The following is a 24,561-nucleotide window of genomic DNA, read 5'->3' on the forward strand; positions in this document are numbered from 1 at the left end:
TTATAAATATGTTTTTCTTTACATTGTCTACTATACATGACAAATATGTTGTCGTACCAGCAGACAAAGCAAAAACAACATTGTTTTCGTCTGCAAAATGTATTACACCCAATGTTTATTATCAGAGGTAGACGTATGGAATAATAGAAGTAATAAGACCTATACTGCTACCACACTCTCCAAAGAAGACATAGTGGAAAACCATAAATCTGTGCTATCCTCTTTTGGTCCTTCTACCAAAGACGATGATTGTGATCTACCGTCTATGTACTGGATTTTTTAACTCCGCAAGAATCCATACAAACAACGTTACATAGCTGGATCTGCAAAATGTACCACCAAATTAAACCTCTTTCAAAAAATTTAACTACTGTACTCACAGCTGTCAAAGAGGGCATTCAGTTCTACCACGACACTTGTTACTCCCGTAGTGGTATCCATTCAAAGTGGATCATGAAAAATTCGAAAGATCTTCGGGAACCCTCAATTTAAGATTATTATCAGAATACAATAATATTTACCCTATAATTTTTAATTTAACTCTTTATACTTTTATTCCCATACCCAGTTAAAATCCCGACTCAGTACTTAGTAGAGATTCACGAGTATTGATTCGTTCAACGTGTCATAGTTTTTCTTTCCTCTTTCGTCTACCCTGAACTTGACTTTTTATAAGCAATTCGGTGGGTGTTTCTAGAAAAGCAGAGGATGCTTACCGTACAGGTACATATGGTTCATGCTCCCAGTTTTTAGTGGAGTCGAGTTGCTCATTTCCTTTTGTCACTTTGTATGTATTATTTTAGTTATTTTATGTTTTTTGTTCATCCTAAAAATAAGTGCGTCACAAGGAATAAAAATTCATCTTTGTAATGTTTAGTTTTTTGTTTTTTTTTTCTTCATGAAACCACTTCATTAGTAGTACCATTAAAAATATCCTATTGTATCCTTTGTGCCGGAGGAAAGGAAAGTCAATTTTTTGTTCTTTATTTATGTCCCTGATTTGAAACATATATTATGCATTATACTGACCAAATGGAATTTACATGTAATTTACATGTCAGGGGCGGATTCAGGCGGGTGTGCCCCCCCACCTAAAATTTGTAAAGCATGGGTTGTCAGGGGTAGATTTAGGCGGTTTTAGGTTGAAACTTTAATTTCTCACTAATTTTACCATAAAAGATACTTGTTGCACCTACTCTAGAACAATATTTAAAAACTTTAATCTCAAAAAATTTTTCGCCTCGCCGTGCTCGGCGAAATTTTAACTGTACGCCTCACCCAATCTAAAATCCCCTGTGGAAAGGAAATTCGCATTAAGTACTTGAAGGAACACATTTAGTTATACTTTTTAGAAATTATTTGCACACATAATGAAATATAATGTTTTATTTACAGTCTTTCCATACCATTGAAGCTGTCATCATCAAAAAAGATGCCTTGGGGGTAAAGCGTGATGTCATAAATCTCTTATGGTCTCAAAGAGACAGCATTTACACTACACAAAGACAGCTTGGGTGTCTGTTCAATAAAACAGTTAGGGTGGCAGACCTACCAAGGCCGTACTAATTCCAAAAACAATCTCCAAAGAAGATACTTGGCAAGTTAAATATTTTATTACAAGTATCAAATATACCTCACTTAAAAAAAATGTTATTAAAATTAAAGATTAAAACGGAATGCTGAACAATAAAACAAGCACAGGTGTTAAAGTACTGGATTGATCAAGTGAAATGGAAAGCTCAACAAATAACAGAAAATGATATCCCTTAGAACAGAAATCACAAAAAAGATCACAAGCATTTTCACATGCAAAGCATTATAAGGTTAATCAGTCTACTCTAGGTGTAATTAAACTCTACGAGGAGATAGCCAGACAAGCCATGATCATGTGTAATCTGGACGGACGGACAGGGGTATATTAATATGCCCCCGACTGTTTGTCGCGGGGTCATAAAAAATATTTGCCAGCTTGTATGTACTTAAGGAAAAGATCTGCAGTAGAAAACTTAAAATATTATTAAAAATGATTTTTTTCTAAATTCAAAAGGACTTACAAAGATATTTTTTAAATTTGAAATAACAGACAAGTCACGAAATGAAGGAAAATGACAAATGCATACTGCAACAAAAATATCTCAATTACACAATACATATATTTCATATGGATATAAGGGACCACTCAAATCAACCAGAATACACTCCACTGAAATATCAGGGGACCAAGTCTCATTATTTTTTTGGCTAATCTCCAAACCTTAAGGAAATGTCTAAATTTCCTCTGGAACACCAAATAATCTTTGAAACTGGTACTTGGTTTGTTTCTGAACAATTCTTTTGAGTATATATTTTATTTTATCTATCATTTTGTTCAGCATTCCTAAGATTTGAAAGTCTCAAAAACACTTCACTCTGAGAAATTTATGTAACTGATATTCTTGCATGACATCCGAGTATTAGTTGGGATTTAGTGTCTGTCCAGTACTACTTTTTCGTCTGATTCAGGTCAAAGTTTATTAAAAGTATTGGGTCATAGATTGAATGATTATGGTTTAACATCCTATGGCAGAGTTTTTGTACATTTCAAGGCGATAACAATTAACCAATTGAATAGAACCCAGGAGTTTCATTAATTTTTCAGACAGGAGGTACTTTACAGAAAGTAGGAGGTACCAAATAAATTCGGCAAGGGATCTGGGGGCTGCTTAAGGCCCTCAGTTGGTCCAGGGCATGGATCTTGCATGTTAGCCTTTTTGATATTTAAATTTTGACTTATAAATATGGGATTAAGTCTGCAATATTTGCTTAGGTTTTGTTTAAATATATGAATTTGAAATCAAGATATATGAATCATAACTGATTTAGTCTCAAAGTCCTGAAATCCAGGAGCTCCCCATGATTCCCACCAGATCCATTTCTAGACTGATGCTGTTGTTGACTGTTTAATACTATGCCATTTTATATGAAATTCTGATAAATGTCATAATTTGTTCTTAGTCTTTTATTTACTTGTTAAAAAATTTGAACACTAACACATACAAATAAAAGCATAGGAACAAAACTAAACATTTATTAAATGAGATTCCATATCATATGGTGGTTCCTAGTGCTGATTAAATAATTTTCATCATAATACTTTGTTGTTTATTGCCTAATTATTACTGTGACATGTAGTGCAATTGCATGTGTCTTATTGTGAAATGCTGGTCTTAAAATCATAGTCTGATAAGAAATTCTTTGCTTCTGAAAAAGAACAAGGCTGGTAGTTTTAGTCTGGTTGACTTCAAGACTGACAGAATTTTTTAAACATTACAATGTATTTATTTTCTATCATTACATGTGTATCTATAGCCGTGTTGAATCTCCGATCTTCTTGTGAGCAAAAGCCAGACACGTTCTTTTCAAACTTAGGGTTGCCAGAATATTTTTACCAATACTCTACCTCCCTGCCAAATCGAATGGTTGTCCCTTAAATCATATTCTGTAAATGTTTGCTTCAGGTGTTGACTCGTTGTCAAGGGTGCTAGTTAAAATGGCACTTGGTCAAAATGGCACCTATGTAAATAGTTAAAATGGCACCTAATAAAGTCAAAATGGCACTTATTTTCAATTTTTATAAAATGGCACTTGGTTTATTACTGTATTTTTTTGTGATATATTTTTTAATTAATTGATGTCCCTGCTGTAATATGAATATAATGCCTTATCATTCTAATCAAAATTTAATTTGTGAAAGTGATTCCACTGATAAAATACAGTGTAGTAGCAAATATCATCCACAGGACACACAAAGATCTTCAACAACTTCAATAACTTGGCATGAGGTTGACAATTGTAAGTTTCACTATATGATACATGTATAATAAAATAATCAGAAATTTTCAGTGTCTGTTCTTTTTAAATCCTTGGAATACAAGACAATTTGAAATACGGAAAAATGAACAAAAATGACTGATCATGACAATGCTTATCTTACTAATGCTGTACATATAGAATAAACACAACAAGCAATGAACACAGTCAACTGGAGTGTAGCTGAAAATAAATAAGAATTGCCATATAGACCCAACCAATGACAGAATAAATGTTTATTTTCATTAAACATACCAATGTGGATTCACACACACACACATTTAGTCATAAATATCACCAATAAAATATTTCTATTATTTATTTTATTTATTATTTATTTTCAAGAGTTAATTTCATTCAGAAAAGGAAATTTTGATTGCAAATTCATTAAGTAAATTAGTTTGGGTATTGGTTTATGGTTTATGGCTTTGCTAATTACCTAGAATTTATGGCTATGTATATTTAGTAGGTGATACAGGTATTTTTATAATTATTTAATTAGATTATTTCACTAGTTTAATTATCATCTTGATATGTCCTGATATCCACATTACTTTTGTAAAATGTTTTATAAGATTATTTACAAAGTAATAAACGATGTGATATTTACTTCTGTATTTTAATCTAGTTTTTATTTGAGATAAATTTCACACCTTATTTTTTAGGGGTATTTCATTTAATTTCACAAAGTATTATTATTACGTTATATATATTTCCCATTTTTATAAATAACTCAATGAAAATAATAAAATATGTGAACAAAATATTGTAAATGAAAGGACAAAATGAAATTTATTCAGGTGAAATTATAAAACATTTTTTATCAAAATTAATGCATGATATGTCCTGCAAAAAGAGTTTAATTTTACATCTATCCAAAATAAATAACCTCCAAAAAATACCAGGAAGAATACTAAATAAATGAGAGGATTTATTTTTATATTATTAAATAATTAAACATACATTTATGATGGGTGCCATTTTGACCAAGTGTCATTTTAAGTAAGTGCCATTATAACTAGAATTCGTTGTCAACACTGAAAATTCCTGCACTCGTCTGCACAAATCATAATAAATATCATGAAAAAAATGACGGGTATGGGACAATTTCATTTACGAACGGTATTTTTTTACACGTTTTCATACAATCTTGTTTAGCACAAAATAATCAATTGCTTTGACATTGTTAAGTCACCACATGTTTTCTATAAATAAACACTGTACGTTAAATCGTCATAGGTTAAAGGGCTTTACCGATTAGATTCCGATGCAGACCTCGACGAAGGTACCCATATAAACAATAAATCACGATTTTGGATACAAAGCCTACATACGGAATGATCTTGGATATCTATTTACTAGATTTTTCCTCATTATTTTTTTTTTGCTTTATTTTATTCTGCCGGTACCAGACGCTACTGTAGCCGGGTAAAAGAACCGGGTACCGACTCTAAATGAAAGCACTGATAAATCTGCTTTGTACTAGTCCAACACACTGTGCCAGGTTTTCATTGTGCTAGCTCACAGAAGTAATAGCCTGCTAGTAGGCATGCCACCACACTGGGACACAATTACACAATTAACTACACATGTGATAAGAATGATATCAATTACACAATACAGATTACATTAATTACACATGTGATAAGAATGATATCAATTACACAAAACAGAGTTGACAGATGTTAACTACACATGCAATAATTTAATGTTCCTCAAGGAGCTTGATTAAACAACAGAGATCATGCCATTAACAATTGCATCAAGTACATGTATGGGCACAACATTCAAGCTAAATAGAAATCAGAATTAGGCTGTTATCATTATACAATACAAATGACAAATGGCTACTGTTATCGTTATACAGATGACAAATGGCTACTGTTATCTTTATACGATACAGATGACAAATGGCTACTGTTATCGTTATACAGATGACAAATGGCTAATGTTATTGTTATACAGATGACAAATGGCTACTGTTATCTTTATACAATACAGATAACAAACGACTACTGTTATCTTTATACGACACAGATGACAAACGACTACTGTTTTCTTTATACGATACAGATGACAAATGGCTAATGTTACAGTTATACAGATGACAAATGGCTAATTTAATCGTTATGCAAATCATAAATGGCTACTGTTATCGTTATACCCATACATAATTTTTCCTTGGATCCATTCTTTGTCACATCACAAAATATGTGATTATTGAATTATTGTGTATAAATTAAAAGGGATGCTTGTTCTGATTATTTGTATTTTTTTCAAACTGATAACTAGAACTGATTTTCGTTCCAAATTTTGGTGATGTTCTTGGATGAACATGTTACAGTTTCATATTTTAGCTTTTCTGCTGACTCCAGCAACTGGTTTGTTTCTCTCATCCCAGACTGGTACCCCATCACAGGCACAAATTCTCTTAGTGTTCTGGAATAATCCAGCTGATCTAGCTACTATACCACACAGTAATCTAAAAGTAAAAATATTAACAAAAACTAGACATGACAGCAGTTTACATCATAAATACTGCAAATATGGTCAATGAGTAAAATGTATTTTATTAAAAGAATATACTGATCCTTTGTTTTGTGTCTAGTACACCCAATAATGAAGATCAGTTTAAATGTAACTCAGTAATATTATATATAAAAATAAATATAATATAATATAAATAATATATCCAAAGCTATAGAAAATAGCTTGAACACATCAAACACATAACAGTATAAAACTAATAAAAAATTAAATGTAGATCAAATCAAATTTGACCCCAAAATGCCAAAGTTAATCTGTAATAAGTATATACGTGTACATAAAAATCAAGAATTCCTACAGATCTATTTAGTTATATCAAATGCAACATCCACTTAATTATGTTGATTATTCTAAAGAAAATCATAATTTCAACTTGCAGGACATATTCCTCATAAAACTAATTTAATGAATTTAACCATTGACCATAGAATTCAGTTTGATTTCAGTCTGACAGAAAGTAAACAATCAATTTCCTGCACAAAGTCAATCATTACACATGATACTGGATACCTTATGCATTGCCGTTAGTAGTAGAGAACAAAGTCTAGACACTTCTGACAAGTAAGGATTGAATGTTGTTTTACATCTTGGTATATTTGAAAATTCAGAAAACAGTTTTTGACAAGTATTAAGATTTAACTAATGACATTTTTTTGAAAAAGCCAGATACCTTTTGATGCCTTTTTGTACTTTTACAGAGTACACTTGACTTATTAAAAGTAGCCTTGCAATAAAAGCAGGACTCCATAAAACAGTGAGGGAAATTAAAAGAAAAGTTTAAATTATTTTCTGGTTGATTTTTAATATATTAAATGTATGTTCTGTGATAATAAACCTGATAGAAGAAAGAATAATTCAAATATGTAAACTAACCTATCTTCTTCATCTGGTAGATTCTGGTTGTGTATGACACATGACCTTCCTATAATATCCCAGACTTTAAAGTTTTGGTTAGTAACTCGAAATTCTGCTCTACCATTCTCCGACTGGATATAACCTATTTCTCCAATACTCTGCAAAACATATTAAAATAGGCTCATTTGTAAGGGATATAGTTATGATACAGTTGTCAAATCGTTAAGAATAACATTTTTTTTGGTATTAACATTGTTTGCTAATAAGGTCTTTACATAAAAATAAAAACACTATCTTTTAAAGCAGTTTTTCACGTGACAAGGGTTGAGTCCTTATTGTATGACTGTATGAACCATGGTTCTCAACCCCACATGGGAAGAATTGGGATTGATTTTAGATATGATGGGGACATAACTTTTTGTAGGTTTAAACTGGAGTTGGCATTGTCAGTTAACAGCTGAATGTCCTTAGTTTGTACATTTGTGTAATTTATATTCAGTTTCTTTATTTCCATTTGTGTAATTTATATTCAGTTTCTTTATTTCCATTGTAACAAGGGACTAAGGCTTTTTTGAACTGATTTTTAGGTGTGTTTAATTGTGTAATATTTTTTCCACAGTGGCCAGATATGATAGGGGAGGGTTGTGATCACGTCAAAGTACTTTCACCCCAAATTTTTTGCACCTGAACCAAGTCAGGAATTTCTGGCCTTTGTATGCCTTGTTTCGTTTTCACCTTTAGTTTATTTTTATGTTACTAGAGTATATAGGGGCAAGTTGCAGCTTGCCCAGTATTATGAGGATTTCCTTGTAATTCACTGAAGACCAATGGGTGGCCCTGGGCTGACTTTATCTCGAACATATACATCATACCTATTCTCATTATATTTGAGTCCTCATAAAGGGATTTCTTTCTCTTTTCGTGAACTTGTTGGAAAAGAAAGATAAGAAAATCTCAAACACTGAGGCATGCAACAATATCATTAGTGCAATCCCTCAGCGATGCCTCAGGTTGGACATATTAATGAAGGGGTGGACAAGAGGGGGTACTTCATCCCTGCTTCCCTACCCCATGACAACCACCTCCCACCCTCCTGACCACCAATTTCCAACCCCTTTCATTTTATCCCTGGTTACGGTTCCAAACATAATCCCTGCTTCTAATATTTTTGACATGCAACTTTGACTTAAAATTTATTGGGATCAAAATCTAACTAGAGGCTCTAAAGAGCCTGATTTGCTCATTTGGTATCATTCATTACGTTCTATTTTTTGTAAAAACAGCCATGATTTTTCTGCGATAAAAATTTCACCTCCCCACCCCCCAGAAAAATACAATTATAAGAACTTTCATTGAATTCTATCTACTAGTTTCAGAGAAGATGACTTTTGAAAGTAGTAACATGAAAAATAGCAAAATACACCTAAAGGCTTTTAATTCCATCATGGGTAAATGAATTTCACAACAAGAGGCTCCCAGGAGCCTGAATCACTCACCTGGTTAAAGTTTGTCTTTCAAGGGCAATAAATTTAACAAGGAGTTGACCAACAATTTTGACTCAAGAAGACTTTGGTAGGACTATCATAAGGACTATCATCATTTCAGTGATTGAAAGTTTCTTTCTATCTATTATAGTTTTCAAGATATTGACTGAAAACTGTAAAAAAAACATTTTTCATCTTTCAAGGACAATAACTCTTACAAGGAGTCCACTGACAACTTTGATCCATGAAGACTTTTGAAGGCCTTATAATAAGGGTCATTTCAGCTATAGAAATAATTTTGCTAAACCTATGGTTTTGAAGATACATGCGAAAAACTACTGTCTGACCCCTTTGTTCTACTTATAGTAAAGGTGGCCATGTTTTTCGACGGATCAAAAATCCCCACATCAGTTCTATGCATGATAACCCAAGGAACATTCATACCAAGTTTGGTTCCAATTGGTCAATTTGCGTCAGAGAAAAAGATTTTTGAAAGAAATAACATTAAAAAAGCAAAAAACCGTGAAAAAGGGAAACTACTCCAACATGGCTAAACTGATTAAAACGACAATCTAAATCCCAGTAGATCTCGTCATGCTGAACACTTTTACCATGTCAGAATTTGGTTAAACCTAATGGTTTTGGAGATATATGCGAAATTCTACTGTTTGACCCCTATGTTTTATTTTTAGTAATAGCGGCCATATTTTTGACGAAATCAAAAATCCCCATATCAGTTCTATGCAGGATACCCAAGGAACATTCATACTAAGTTTGGTTCCAATTGGTCAAGTAGTGTCAGAGGAGAAAAGTTTTAAAAATTTTTTAATAACAACGACGACGACGGATGTCAATTGATGGCAATGGCTCACATGACTTTTGGCCAGATGAGCTAAAAAGATATATACAATTACACTCAAATTATTGTTCAGACATGAAATGTCTAAGGATGATGACAACTCTGACACTGACAACAGCCGACACCATTATAGGACCATTTTTTTTGCAGTAGTATAAAAATTCACATAAAATTTGTCAAATTTCTCCATTAGAGGTGGTGCACATCTTCAATATGTATTTAAACACTAAATAATAATATTTCAATACTTTTTGGGTTATAGATTACTCAAAGTTACTATCATTCACAACATACAGCAGAGAAATTGTGATGTGAACATGCTTAAATTGTAAGAAAAATTGGTAATACTTTTTCAGTGATAATTAATACCTATAATATCGCAAGATAAACTTACTTTTGAATTCTGTAAAGATTTTCCAAGAACATCACCACAACTATAAAATTAAAAGATTAAATCGTAGTAATAAACTGAGTTTGGACTTGTTGATATTCATTGGTGACAAACAAAGTGTGGTCACGGCAATTACCACACTCCCAATATAGAAGAGGGAAATCCTGGTAAGATCATATCCTATCAGTTTCTCTGTTAATACATAAATGTTTATGAAATTACTCAGCTGTCCTTTGGTTATTAGTATTTGCAATGAGTTTGTCTTTTACTGAGAAGATCATTAGCAAATAAGCATATATTGGGAGTGTGGTAATAGCCTTAACCACACTTCGTTTCTCACCAGTGAATATTAATTTGGTGTTAATATTTTTTTCATCTTAGATGAGTGTTTTCTCTTTAAATTTAATACATGATTCAAAGTAAAAGTGAATTTCTCCACTAATTACACCACACTCCCTGTACGTTTTATTAGAAAAAAATTCCCATCTCATAAATATGATTTGATGAGACTGAAAAAATAAATATCAAACTTTCCATATGATAAACTAATGCTTTGTAAAAGTGTACCTCAAAGTGTTTTCGTTTGTGTTGTGTTTACAACTTTAAAACTTCTGTAATATTGTTAGAGTTGTGTTTTGTAACACTGCCTGTGTAGTGTTTTTAAATTTAAGCCTTCTGTAAAATTGTTTGTGTTGTGGTTTTAACTTGATGCCTTCTGTAACACTGTTTGTGTTATGTATTTACCTTAAAAACTGTAACACACACTGATTGCATTTTTAACTTGACGCCTTCTTTAACACTGTTTGTGTTGTGGTTTAAACTTTACACATTCTGTAACACTGCTTGCGTAGTGTTTTTAAATTTAAGTCTTCTGTAATACTGTTTGTGTAGTGTTTTTAAATTTACACCATCTGTAATACTGTTTGTGTTTTTAACTTTACACCTTTTGTACAATGCCTGTGTAGTGTTGTAACACTATTTATTTTAAGTATTTAACTTTACACCTTCTGTAACACTGCTTGTGTAGTGTTTTTAAATTCAAGCCTTCTGTAACACTGTTTGTGTTGTGTTTTTAACTCTATGCCTTCTGTAACACTGTTTGTGTTGTGGTTTTAACTATATGCCTTCTGCAACACTGTTTGTGTTGTGTATTTCACTTGACACCTTCTGTAACAGTGCTTGTGTTGTGTTTTTAATTTTACACCTTCAGTAACACTGTTTGAGTTGTGATTTTAGCTTTATGCCTTCTGTAATACTGTTTGTGTTGTATTTTTAATTTTATGCCTTCTGTAACACTAAGTTGTGTTGTGGTTTTAACTTTAAGCCTTCTGTAATAGAACCCACTGTGTTGTATTGTGTTTTTAATTTGACACCTTCTGTAACACCGTTTGTGTTGTTTATTTAACTTTAAGCCTTCCATACCACTGTCTTGTATTGTGTTTTTAACTTTAAGCCTTCTGTAATAGAACCCATTGTTTGTGCTGTATTATGACCCTTTATATCTTTAGCACTCAACTGTAATAATAACTCTCTAACATTTATATCTTCCTTGGCCAGTCACTAATTATTCAAGCTCTAATTATTATCATTGTAATAAATATTCAAAGACTTCAAACCATGCCAGCAAACAAGTATCAAACAGCCATCAGAATTGAGAAATATGTCACATTTGACTCCATAACTGCCTGCAGCAATGCAAACAACTAACCTTGTACAGCCATCAGAAATATCCCCATACTCGTGAAGATAGACTCCATAATTGCCTGGAGCAAATCCATCTAAAGTACCATCTATTACACAGGTAGAATCATCAACTTGTACAAATCTAACAACACCCTTGTAACCCGAGTTAACACCTACATCCATTAAAGCTACTGCTGTGGCAAGATTTGGAGTACCTACAATATACAGAATTACTGTCATATCCCATCCACACTTTATCCCTCAATTTTCACCTAATTTTTCAAATTATAATTTATAATACTTGTATAAGGTGCTTAATATCATCAAATGATAAAATTCAATAACATTTTAAATGTTTTTAGCAAAAATGAATCATCAAATTAGAATTATATAATACTGTGAATGAATAAGCTCATTAAGATAAACCCCTGCTTTACATGGAGTGAAAAGTGGAATGTTATCAAAGTGCTGTAAGCACTGGATGTTTTTGATTCTTGTGAAATTGCAACATTGATTACATGATGTAAAATAAAACTGTGACCATACACTTGCATTTTACATATTATTATTAACTGTTTTTTTTTTCCCCATAGTATGTATAAACTGAATATCAATCCATACTACTGATCCAACCTCACACACATTTACAAATTTTGTTCCATTTCACCTTTTTCCCAAATTTTTAAACCTGTTCAAAAGTTAATGTGCTTTTACATTCAAAAACTATATTAACAGTGTATTTATCCTACACTATAATTATACTCAAATAAAACAAATTTTAGCTTAAGAAAATAATTTCCTTGATGAACAGAAGATTTTCAAAAACTAGACACTTTTATCAACTTGAATTTTCCTGCTTATTTTACTTGGTTAAAATCACTGCTTTTCACTTTCTGTTTATTAACGGTAAAATATTAATGACAGGATGAACATTTTGACTGATAAGTGTGTTAAATGGAACATTCTTAACACACTTTACAATTATTGACACATTACAGCAAGAACTTAATTCCCTAAATGCAAATTTATTACTAAATATCTTTCAATGTCAAATCTTCAGTTGATATGAAGATTAGATCTTAGTTTAATATTTTTGGGCTGAATAAATGCAAGAAATATATTTACTGGTTATAAAAGAGGTATTCAGGGGCGTAGCTGCCTATACGCAAATACGCAGTTTTAGATCTTAGTTTAATATTTTTGGGCTGAATAAATGCAAGAAATATATTTACTGGTTATAAAAGAGGTATTCAGGGGCGTAGCTGCCTATAAGCAAATACGCAGTTGCGTACTTTCGGAAAAAGTCACAAAAATAAAAACACACATTTTAAAGATGAAATAAAGGTTTTATGCAATGACTCACTGGGGGCCTTGAGCGACCCCCCCCAAAGACCCCTAGCCATAATTTTGCGTAGAAATAAAACAGGCCTAGCTACGCCCCTGGTATTGAATGATATAACAGGAAATACATTTGGACTATATTTTTGTGTAGTGTTCATAAATAGTAGGGAAGTTCCAGTGATGAACAGGTGACATAAGGTATTTTGATCATAAAGGAAAACTATAAGGTGAATAATTTCTCTCACTAAAAAATAATAACAATCTATCAAGCATATCTGATGGCAGCCTTTCTATGATATATCATTAAAATCCATAAACCTGCACATAATAAGTTTTCATATCTAAACCTCTTTAGATGGATTATCTCCCTCTGTGTCCTCCAACAATAATTATATCCCTTTATGCACATCTGCATAGGCAACCCAGCCTTCTTATAGAATTTCATCAAAATCTTTGGAACAGATTAAGATGTGTTACCCTTACAAGGTTATAACACTTTTAAAATTTGGATTCTCTCACATTGAAATCAAACAATTCTTTCATACACATAATAATAATAAAAATAACAAGACAATAACACAGTTATTTTACACTTCCCTGAGGCCCCCATACAATAACAAGACAGTAACACAGTTATTTTACACTTCCCTGAGGCCCCCATACAATAACAAGACAGTAACACAGTTAGTTTACACTTCCCTGAGGCTCTCACACAAAAACAAGACAGTAACACAGTTAGTTTACATTTCCCTGAGGCCCTCACACAAAAACAAGACAGTAACACAGTTAGTTTACACTTCCCTGAGGCCCTCACACAAAAACAAGACAGTAACACAGTTAGTTTACACATCCCTGAGGCCCCCATACAAAAACAAGACAGTAACACAGTTAGTTTACACTTCCCTGTGGCCCCCATACAAAAACAAGACAGTAACACAGTTAGTTTACACTTCCCTGGGGCCCCCATACAAAAACAAATATACACAGGTTAATTTCAACGCCACAAAAATACATAAATACATGCATACAAAGTTTAACATTATAGTACATGTAAATACAGTTGAATTATTCTTTAGCCTGTTGTTCCATTAGAAAAAAAAATTAATTTCTGTTGAAAAAGACTTATTCCTTTTGCACTTCTCATTCAATTAGGGAGTGTATTCCTGGGCCAGTAAACAATTAGGGAGTGTATTCCTGGGCCACAGTAAACAATTAGGGAGTGTATTCCTGGGCCACAGTAAACAATTAGGGAGTGTATTCCTGAGTAAACAAAAGTATGTCTTTATTCTTAATAGTTCTGTCTTAGGTTTAGGAATAAACAAAAACATTGTTCATGACATTTTGCGAAATGGTATGATTTAATTCAGAAACAAATTACATTTTATCTGCTAAATAAGATGGTGCTAACCCATTTAATCATTTGAAGATCAATAGGCACTTGTGATATATAATTCTATTCTCTAGAGGGTATCTGATGGGGCACAGAATTCTGCATCAAGTATAAGCCTGGCTGCCCTCTTTTGTAGTCTAAGTACATGTTGTAAATTTTCTTTTGTACAATCGCCTCAAATAGAACTACAATAGTCAATGAGTGACAGAAAATATCCTGAGTAAAACAGTTCTCTTGTTTCAAAGTTTAGATACTTTTTAACCCTGGGCAGAAGACAGAAGTCTACTAGAAATTTTTTAGCATACAATGTTTACTTGTTCTGACCAGCTAAGTGTCTGATTAATTTGGACTCCAAATAATTTTTCACATTCTGAGTTCTTCAATACCTCAGATTTTGTCAGTAACTCTGGGGCACTATTTTTTTTCACAAAATCTTTTGTTTAGTCCCAATAACAATACATTTTGTTTTACTACAATTGATAAACATTTTATTTCTACTACACCAATTTTGTATTTCATACGAGTCTTCATCATAACAAATGATCCGTTTTCAACGAATGAATTTCCTTGGCCGTTTCCACCTTTTTTTATAGAGTAAAAATTCATAACATGGAAACGTAAAATTTGACATTTATACAAATTGGAAGGGAGCTTATGTCAATAGATATGAACAATTCACCAAAGTATCATAAAAGATAGTGATAGTGTTTTTGAGTCATTGTCAGAAAAATTGAAAACCCCCCTTTTTTTAAGTATAAAGATTCATAACACAGAAATGAAAAATCTGAAATTTATAAAAATCAAAAGGGAGCTTGCATCAATAATTATGAACAATTCACCGAAGTTTCATAAAAGTAGGTGAAAGTGTTTTCGAGTTTTTGTCTGAAAACTTGAAAATCCCCCTCTTTTTTAAATAAAAAAATTCATAACATGGAAACGAAAAATCTGAAATTTATAAAAATCGAAAAGGAGCTTACATCAATAGATATGAACAATTCAGCAAAGTTTCATAAAAGTTGGTGAAAGCGTTTTTTAGTTATTGTCCAAAGTGTTGATGACGGATGGACAACTGTATACCATAATATGTCCCTTCTTAGACGGGCATATAAAAATCACAGTTACAGTTTTTAAAATATAGTGGAAGGTCATTTAGATAAACAAGGAACAATAATGGCCCAAGAATGGACCCTTCAGGAACACCATAATTGATTGATAATTCATCAGATAAAGTACACCCAGTTTGAACAATCTGAGTCCTGTTTTGTAAATATGTTGAAAAAATTTCAAAGCCTTTTAATTGCAACCATAAATTTCTTATTTTTTGCACAGAATTTCATGATCTACAACATCAAATGCTTATTTGAACTAAAAATACTTTAATTTTTAATATCACCTTATTCACTTCTTCTAAAAAATTTTCAGTGATGTTTATAAGAGCTGTTTGACATGAATGAAGATAGTACTGGGTGTAATAAGTTAGATTGTACTAAATATTTATATAGTTGCCTTTGCACATGTCTTTTACCGGTAATAAGTTATGAAATAGTTGGTAAGACTGAAATTGGTCTGTAATTTGATGGGCTGGTGATATCCCGTTTTAAATATAGGGAAGACTTTAGCATTTTTAAAACACCAGGAAACATTCCTCGGTCTATTATCGTGTTAAAAGAGAAGTTAGGGAATTGACTATTATTTGGGCACAAATTTTCAATAATTTTGGTCCAATTTTGTCTGTTCTCATAAATTTACTTTCATCAAGATACAAATCATTTACAGTTATAGGTGGAATTGTTATAACAGAGCACTTAGTTGAAACAAATTTCCTTTAATCACTGAAATTTTGTTCTGGTAAGTTCAGTTCACACATATTTCTCATTTTATTCAGGTATTGGGTAAAAATTTCATCAAATTCATGTGATAAGTATATCATTGTAGGAAGGATTTCTTGTGATCAGGATTCACTTCAAACCATAGTGTTTCAATTTTTGACATTTCAAATTCTTTTCTTCTATCATGTTTAATTTTTTCAGAAAAGTAAATAATCATTCCACCTCCAGCACAAATATTCCTATCTTTTCTATCTAAAATATTACCTGGACTTTCTATTTCACTGTCAGGTATTCTGTCAGTTAAAAAGGTTTCACAGTAACCAATTACATGTGGGGATTAATGGATTAAGGAGAGGTAGACCAGAAATAAAGACAGACAAACAGACAGGGTGATTTCAATATATGCCCTAAACTTTCCAGGGGGCATAATAAAAATCAAATTGGAATGTACCATATTGCATTACCAGATAATAATTCTCTCCTAATATCTAAAATATTTCTGCCAAGTAACATTAAAATACATTAAATGTTTGAGGAGTAACAGTCATTGAAGACCTCTGACTTACTTACAGAGCCACTGTATCCTTGAAGTATAGCCCTTGTTACCTATAAATATCAAATGTACCCCTGTAGTACAACCCTTGGTGACCTATGACTGACCTATAGAAACACTGTACCCTTGTAGTACAATCCTTGGTGACATATGACTGACCTATAGAAACACTGTACCCCTGTAGTACAATCTTTGATGACCTATGACTGACCTAAAGATCCATTTTACTCCTGCAGTACAATCCTTGGTGACCTATGACTTACCTACAGATCTACATTACCCCTGTAATACTACCCTGTTGAACTCTGACTTACCTAAAGAGCCACTGTACCCCTGTAGTACAGCCTTTTGACCTGATGTTTCTTCAATCATTCTGTTAATGTTTGTCACACTGAGATCAGATACAACAAGCAATGATCCAGACTTGATAGAAACTGATTTTATTCCTGTTACAAAACAATATAGTGTGATCTGTATGCTCAAATCAACAAAAAAAAATATGCACATGCTGTTTAATTAACATAAAAACTCTTGTAGATTTGCAGTTTTTGGTTAATCATATCTTATTCAACTGTAAAATTAAATAAAAAAGGTGTGTTAATGATTTGTTTGTGACTGGTATTCTTTTATGTTTTTTTCTTTTCTGACAAAAATCCTGCCTTAAATTTGGATTGCACTGAAGCTACTATCTTTCAGACAAGCAGCATGATTATGCTGAATTATAGCTCTGACCATATCAAGTGCTACTATCTTTCAAAGAAGCAGCATGAATATGCTGAATTATAGCTCTGACCATATCAAGTGCTACTCTTTCAAAGAAGCAGCATGAATATGCTGAATTACAGCTCTGACCACATCAAGTGTTGCCATAGATTAATACTTTCCAAATTACACATGTATGTACTTGTTTACATCTATATATGACAAGAGCTCAACCTAGTAGTACACTTACCTTGCTTCCCCTCCAAAGTTTGCTTTGCCTTTTGAGGACAACCCTCAACAGCAAATTCCATCTGAATAGAATAAAAAAGTAAAGCACATGTAATTATATCAAGTTGATAACAAATTAACCCCCAACTCCCAGAGAACTATCAAATTAAAAGCCTTGTATGCAACATTTTCATACTCGATTTAAAACTCAATGCTTCTGAAGTTGTAGCTTGTAACTTATTTGACAAATTCCACTTAAAGATAATAAACCTGACCACTTATTCATTGAGATCAAGCAAAATATAGGAACTTATAATCTTTGCACGAAAGCTTTGTATTAGAATTGAACAAGAAACAGTCAAGAAATTTCTGCTCTCTCTAAATGGTAGTACACAGGATTGGTCAATATTCACCCTCTGATTATCAAAAGAACAAATGTATGGCAAAAACTTATCAAAAGAACAAATGTATGGCAAAAACATATCAAAAGTACAAATGTATGGCAAAAAAGTTACCAAAAGCACAAATGTATGCCAAAAAGTTACCAAAAGCACAAATGTATGGCAAAAACTTACCAAAAGTACCAATGTATGGCAAAAAACTTACCAAAAGTACAAATGTATGGCAAAAAACTTACCAAAAGCACAAATGTATGGCAAAAACATATCAAAAGTACAAATGTATGGCAAAAACTTACCAAAAGCACAAATGTATGGCAAAAACTTACCAAAAGCACAAATGTATGGCAAAAATATATCAAAAGTACCAATGTATGGCAAAAACATATCAAAAGCACAAATGTATGGCAAAAACTTACCAAAAGTACAAATGTATGGCAAAAACATATTTTAAACTTTGGCATTACTTTATCAAAGTATGCTGATGTTGGGAAATTATTCAGAAACCATGGAAAAATGAGTAACTCAAATTTTTAAGAAAAGGCTTTAAACTTGATGAGACCAGTTAGTTTGATGACAAGGTTGGGTGGTAAATTCCACCCCTGGTATTTACTGCTTCAATTTATGGGTATTTACCAGACCTGCAAATAAGTCTTAAGGAAGCAAATACTAGCAAATAGTGGTCGATTGAACTTTCAGTAAATTAAAATCTCTAAAATAATTAAAAATGTGAAAACTGTTTTCTTCATTAATTGTATCAACATTACAATTGATAATCAAATTATTTACAAGTTTAAATCAAAGATTAGTATATTTTTTACAGTTTTATGTAACACTATAAATACTATGACAGTTTATCTTTAACCTCATATACAAATTTAAATTAAATGAAAAAAAAAACATCTATAATTGACTTATTGAACAGTATAATACAATCAATAATGACACAGTTAAAGCAGGTAAAAGTCTACATATGCACCTGGTCATAATTAAGTCAGTTTAATAAGTTAACAGTTGTAGTGAATATTCCAACCAACATCACGGAGAAACTGTGCGATGGTCTAGTTACCATCAAGTGGTAGAAGCATCCTTGGTGGTCAATGTGTCAGCCCAACACTACTTTCACTGCTCGAAGTACACCGTCTTCAAAGTCAGTTACAACAGTCTGTACTGCCATCTGGAGCTGTGTACTTTGGCAACTATCAAGAGTCTGGAATAGCTCTGTGCAGGTGTCTTGGTTCTTATTTGGTAGTAAGGCATAGACTGGTGCGATGGTAATGGAATTCTGATCGTGTAGAGCTGCTTGAATGGATGTGGTGCATCAGCAAAAGTACTGTTTATGTAGAAGGTAAAGGCATCAGCTAGGCATTGCAAACTGGCATAAGTACAAAAGACAAGCATTCTGTTGGCAGCATCTGGACCATTATCATACATCAGGCAAAGACTGTGGTGCTGGAGGTGTTGGTCTCTGGTGTCTCCTGATCTTTTCCAATTTTCCTCTTTGGGCAGCATGGCTTGGACATCATCTGTACAGTTGGCTACAACTTGGACAAAGATCTGGCTTAGCTTCTCTCTGGTGTTAGTGGCCTGCTCTTTCATGGTCAGTCTGGCTTTTGCGTACTGTATACTGGTATCAAATGATCATGGTTTTGGGGCTGGCCTACAGTTGGGTTGTCATTCTCTAAGGATGTACTGATGGATCCTTTGCAGTCAGTGCCGGATCTCCTCACACACTTCCACCACTGCAGTGTCTTTCTGGTAGCATGCTTAGTTTACACATACCCCTGGTAGCAGATTTTGACACCCCCCTTGTCGCTTCTGATGACCTCCTTTATTATAATGACTAAGGACAGAAGATGTTTTATTTTTATGAAATGAAGCTATATTTTCACTCAAAGTTTGTTTTCATTTAAAGCCATTTCTGAGCCTTTTCATGGTAAAACAATGTTTTTGTTTACTTTAATTGCAATCTATTAGATTTTATTATATTCTGTGTTGTTTCTAATCGTAAGTAAAAATAGTAAATATTTAAAACTAATTTTACAAGTTTGTCACATAAATTTTATATTTTTTTCATTATTTAACATTATCAATCTTACTGAATATCAATAATAAAACTAAAAATTCTATTACATATCATCTTTAATAATTTTTGAAATGCATGGCACCAATTTTTGTGACTTTTTTCTTTACAAATAGTGACTTTATTTCCTGTGACTTTTTTTTTCTGAGACTTTTCTTCTCTTAACCATTAAGAAAAGTGTGTTCCGCTTAATAGCTGTGAATTACAGGTAAAAAAGGTAAAACAGTACATAGGTGAAATGGGAACTTTTATACTTTATGTTCTAAAAACAAAACTGTAGACTAACGAGGTGGTGTTACAATGATTATGGGAAAATAGTTATGAAATCAATTCTTATCAGTTCTTTTTACGCCACTAATTTAAAATATTTGAATAATTTTCCAGTTATGACTTGTCTTGATCAAAAAATTATTTTAAAATGATAATAATAAAATATATGTCATTTTTTTCATGTTTTAGTACACATACAATTCAGGGATTATTAAAAAAAAACATAAATTGAGTTAAAAAATGAAATATAATTTTTTAAAAATAACTTTAATGAATGTATGTGCATAGGATAGAATTAAAACTAATTAACTTATTATCGAAGTACTTAATATACACATATGTAAACATGTTATCTTCATATTTTTTTGCAAATTCAATACCAATAAATTGACATTATATATTTTGGAGCATAAATAAATTTATAATTAAATGAAATAAGCTAAACATCATATAACTGAACATTAACTTGCTTATACTTACAGTTTTGTAACATATTACAAATTAGTTCTTAAAAATGCTATAACAATTTTTACCATTGAGGTACATGTATGCTAGTGTCACAACCAGACTTTTTTGCCAGCTTCAGTCTGACTACTGCAGTGAGAAAAATTGCATTCAATTTGGAGATGCAGCTTCACACATCTTTAAGCTTCACTGATTATTATATATGGTCTATGAACCATTACAATTGTGCTGCTGATCTCAGACTGAAACTGTCTTCCGCTGTTGCTTTTAATTTTGTTGGGATGGAATCATGCTTTTATTAGGATTTTGCTCAGTCTTTGTTGTATGTTAGTGAACATTTGAATGGCAACAGCTTAGATGGCCTATGGCCAGGTGAGGTAAAAAGAAGTGATTGAGTTTCAATTTCGATGTCGTACAATGTACCTTGTGTCTTTCCCTGTACCAGTAAAGAAAGGATATGATACTGTCCAGGATAAAAAAATAAAGTCTCATAAATAGAGTCTTCTGCAATTTTAATTTATCTTCAATAAAAATTTTGATAAAATGTGAAACAAGCATTGAAGTTATACAGATAACAAAAAATATCAGACTTGGATTTAGAGTACAGGAATTTTGATTACAAATTTTAGACCTTTTAAAAGCCAAAAATCAAATAAAATTATTTAAAAAAAAAAAAAAAAAAAAAAAACATTTCAAAAAGCATTAATTCTAGCCTAATCAACATGTTATTTTGTAAATGTGTACCAACTTTCAGCTGAAAATATGAAGTAATAATGAAGAAATTGGCAAAATAGTACACAATTTAGGTACAGGGAATAGTTGGTACAGCCGGGAGTGAGTGACTACGGATTTCGGCCACAAATTTTAGACCCTACCATTCTAGAATTATGGTTATATCGGCACTTGGTTAAATCAGCATCATGCACAGTAAAATCAGCTCCAAGTCTGGTTAAATCAGCACCTTGTTTTTTTTGTCATTTATCAGTTATAAAACAGTTATATCTAATCCCAGTTTATTTTCAGAATTTTATTAATATCACCACATACACAACAGTACTGATAAAACACATACTACACAACCATGTAAAGTTGTCAATTTGACCAGGTGCCGATTTCTACTTCAACAATCTACTGACCAACTTCAACATGCTGAAGATACTGTCACTTTTCTCTGTGCATGCTATTTACAAAATTTCCAAACTAAATGTCTCGAATGAATAACTCATAACAACGTTCACTGGTATACTGTTCCATAATTTGATGGTTCTTGGATAGAAAGATTGTCTGACTTGTTACCAACACTGAGGAATTTTGAATAATGAGTGTATGTTTCACAACTATCTGAGAGGTGGAATTAAGCGGTCTGTTTTAGAGATGGCAACTATAGAACAATCAATATTGTTTAACATTATTCATTTTGTGTCTGATCTTCTAAGGGCTAGGCTTCTCCAATTTAAATGTTGTATCATTATGGAGACACTGGATGTATTGTGGTACCTGTTTGTCACAAACGTTGCTGCATGCCTTAGAATCATTTCTATTTTGTTTATGTCATCTATAGTGTATGGATCCCAAATAGGCATACTCCAGTGATGGCCTGACTAGTGATTTATGGAATTGTATTGGAAACAAGACACTTCGGCACTAGGACAAATCGGCATCCGGACATTTCGGCATCAGATTGTTAGACAGCGCAGCATCGATATTTATTTCAATATTAAAGACTTTTAAAATTATGTCAGGCATGATTTTTTTCGATGATTTTCAACACAATTCTGGTGATTCTCGTAAAACAATGTACTATGTACTATGCTAGACTTTGTGGTTAAAATAAATTTGAAAAAAAAGAAAAAAATGTCAAAGAGACTACAATATAATCGAGAAGGAGAATTAACAATACATATGTAAAATAATACATGTATATATATAAATACATTAAAAACAAATTAGTATTTTTTGTAGAACTAGATTTAATAAAACTTTATTCTTTTTTCAGCTTTACCTAGGTTATCTAGACCAGGTAGCTCCAGTGTTCTTCAAGAAAGATGTGTATGTCACTAGCAACAACAACAAACATTTTGGTATTCTTTACTGACACACAACTTCAGCTTCTGGCTAAGGCCAAGACGTGGTACATGGACAGCACCTTCAAGATAGTCAACCACCCATGGCAGCAGATTTTTTCCATACATGCCTTTATTCATTCTGGTGACTGTATGAAGCAAGTACCATTGGTTTTCTGCTTTATGTCTGGCAACCAGCCATCCAGCAAGTCATGGATTATGTCTACCGCACCTGGATTAAAAACACAGTCTTCAATATTCACCACTGGTCCGTATTCATGTCATCTGTCCATACTAACAACGATGTGGAGGGGTGGCACAACCACATCAACAGTAAGGTTGTCACCAGGGGATCTGTTCTATTTTATTCAGTGCTTAAAAACCTGTTTATGGAAGCAGCAGACATTCCTTTACAACAGAAGATGGTGTCCAAAGGAAAACTACAACGCTATCAGCGAAAACACATATGCCAGATTCAGGGAAAGCTGTTTTCTCTTTGGGACCAATACTGTGCATCTACCATTTCCACATCAAGACTACTACAGGAATGTACAGCCATTTATGGTCCACCAGCCAAGTAAAGAACTTTCGTTAGTGTCAGAACTTTTAGAACATAATAATATTTCATGTAGTGCATATGTCTAGTGCTTATCTTGAGAATACCGAACTTTGTTTCTTGTCATTTCTTAAATGTATTGTCATGAATCTAGTGCTTTTTTCATAAATCTTATGTCATATATCTTGAACTGTATTTGAGAACATTATCATACATCTTATGACATATCTTGAACTGTATTTGAGAACATACATTGTTGTTGTTATTGTTACTTATCTGAATAAATTATATATCGATTAGCAGTGCTTTATTTATCATTTCACACAAATACTAAAGCTAATGATTGACCAAAAACAAGCAATATTCTTATTTTACTTAATATCATCCTATACACATACATTTAGCAAACAACTTACGAAACTATATATCTTGCTGTCAAAACAATTGGATTGTGTTCACTTCTCACTTGAATATACATTGTATACAAATCAAATCAGTTTCATGAAGCAAGACACATTACATGGTATTTACTGTGCTGTAGACAAAATACTATTTGTGTGTGCATTGGGTGCTGATTTGTCTGCATTGAGTGCCGAGTTGTCTAGGTCCCGAATTGTCTAAATAGATGCCGAAATGTCCCGGTGCCGAAGTGTCTAGAATTCGTAATTTATATTTTTTAAGTGCCAATTCAACCAAGTGCCGATTTGACTTGTTACCCCATTCTATTGTATTGTAGTACCAGTTACTTCGATCGTATAAATTCCCTGATAAGTTTTAGCTCTTTTATGTAAGAGATTGGAAAGTTTAAAAATCTTACTGTGCACGTTACGGACATATCTGAAGACTTAACAACCTCCGTTATCTTTCACTGGTTCATCTAACAGCTTATTAGCCGGGAACCAGTCTAGTCATTCGGTCCCTCTTTGGAATGTCCTATGTCAACGCCGAAAAGTCACGTGGTAAGTTCAACACCCGCTTTAAAATTTGAATGTTTCTGTGATTTCAGACTCAGTAA

At 32.5% G+C, this 24,561-nt stretch overlaps 2 protein-coding genes across 4 annotated transcripts in view; one reads left to right on the forward strand and one right to left on the reverse strand.

Moving 5' to 3' along the window:
* Positions 1 to 1,368: 1,368 nt before the first annotated feature.
* On the reverse strand, positions 1,369 to 24,466 carry LOC148623239 (copper chaperone for superoxide dismutase-like). 2 transcript variants are annotated; one of them, XM_088564934.1, is made up of 7 exons: positions 24,364 to 24,466; positions 17,734 to 17,794; positions 17,096 to 17,227; positions 11,694 to 11,883; positions 9,989 to 10,028; positions 7,270 to 7,409; positions 1,369 to 6,331 (listed from the first exon to the last, which is right to left on the reverse strand). In XM_088564934.1, the coding sequence occupies exons 1-7, from the start codon at positions 24,379 to 24,381 to the stop codon at positions 6,196 to 6,198; spliced, it is 717 nt and encodes a 238-aa protein (XP_088421060.1). In that variant the 5' UTR covers positions 24,382 to 24,466; the 3' UTR covers positions 1,369 to 6,195. The 2 variants fall into 2 exon arrangements, with proteins under 2 accessions (XP_088421060.1, XP_088421061.1); XM_088564935.1 differs by lacking the exon at positions 24,364 to 24,466 and adding an exon at positions 23,963 to 24,085.
* Positions 24,374 to 24,561, forward strand: part of LOC148623240 (uncharacterized) — a 33,557-nt gene continuing 33,369 nt past the window's right edge. The window contains exon 1 of one of the 2 annotated variants that reach the window (XM_088564930.1): positions 24,374 to 24,505. In XM_088564930.1, coding sequence (XP_088421056.1) covers positions 24,482 to 24,505 — 24 coding nt within the window. In that variant the 5' untranslated portion in view covers positions 24,374 to 24,481. Of the gene's footprint in view, positions 24,558 to 24,561 lie in introns of both variants that reach the window. The other variant, XM_088564931.1, reaches the window with a different exon arrangement.

The sequence above is a fragment of the Perna viridis genome, chromosome 2 (assembly GCF_037379345.1).
Source record: "Perna viridis isolate PV_CMFRI_1.1 ecotype Kerala chromosome 2, ASM3737934v1, whole genome shotgun sequence".
NCBI classification, from domain to species: Eukaryota; Metazoa; Mollusca; class Bivalvia; order Mytilida; family Mytilidae; genus Perna; species Perna viridis.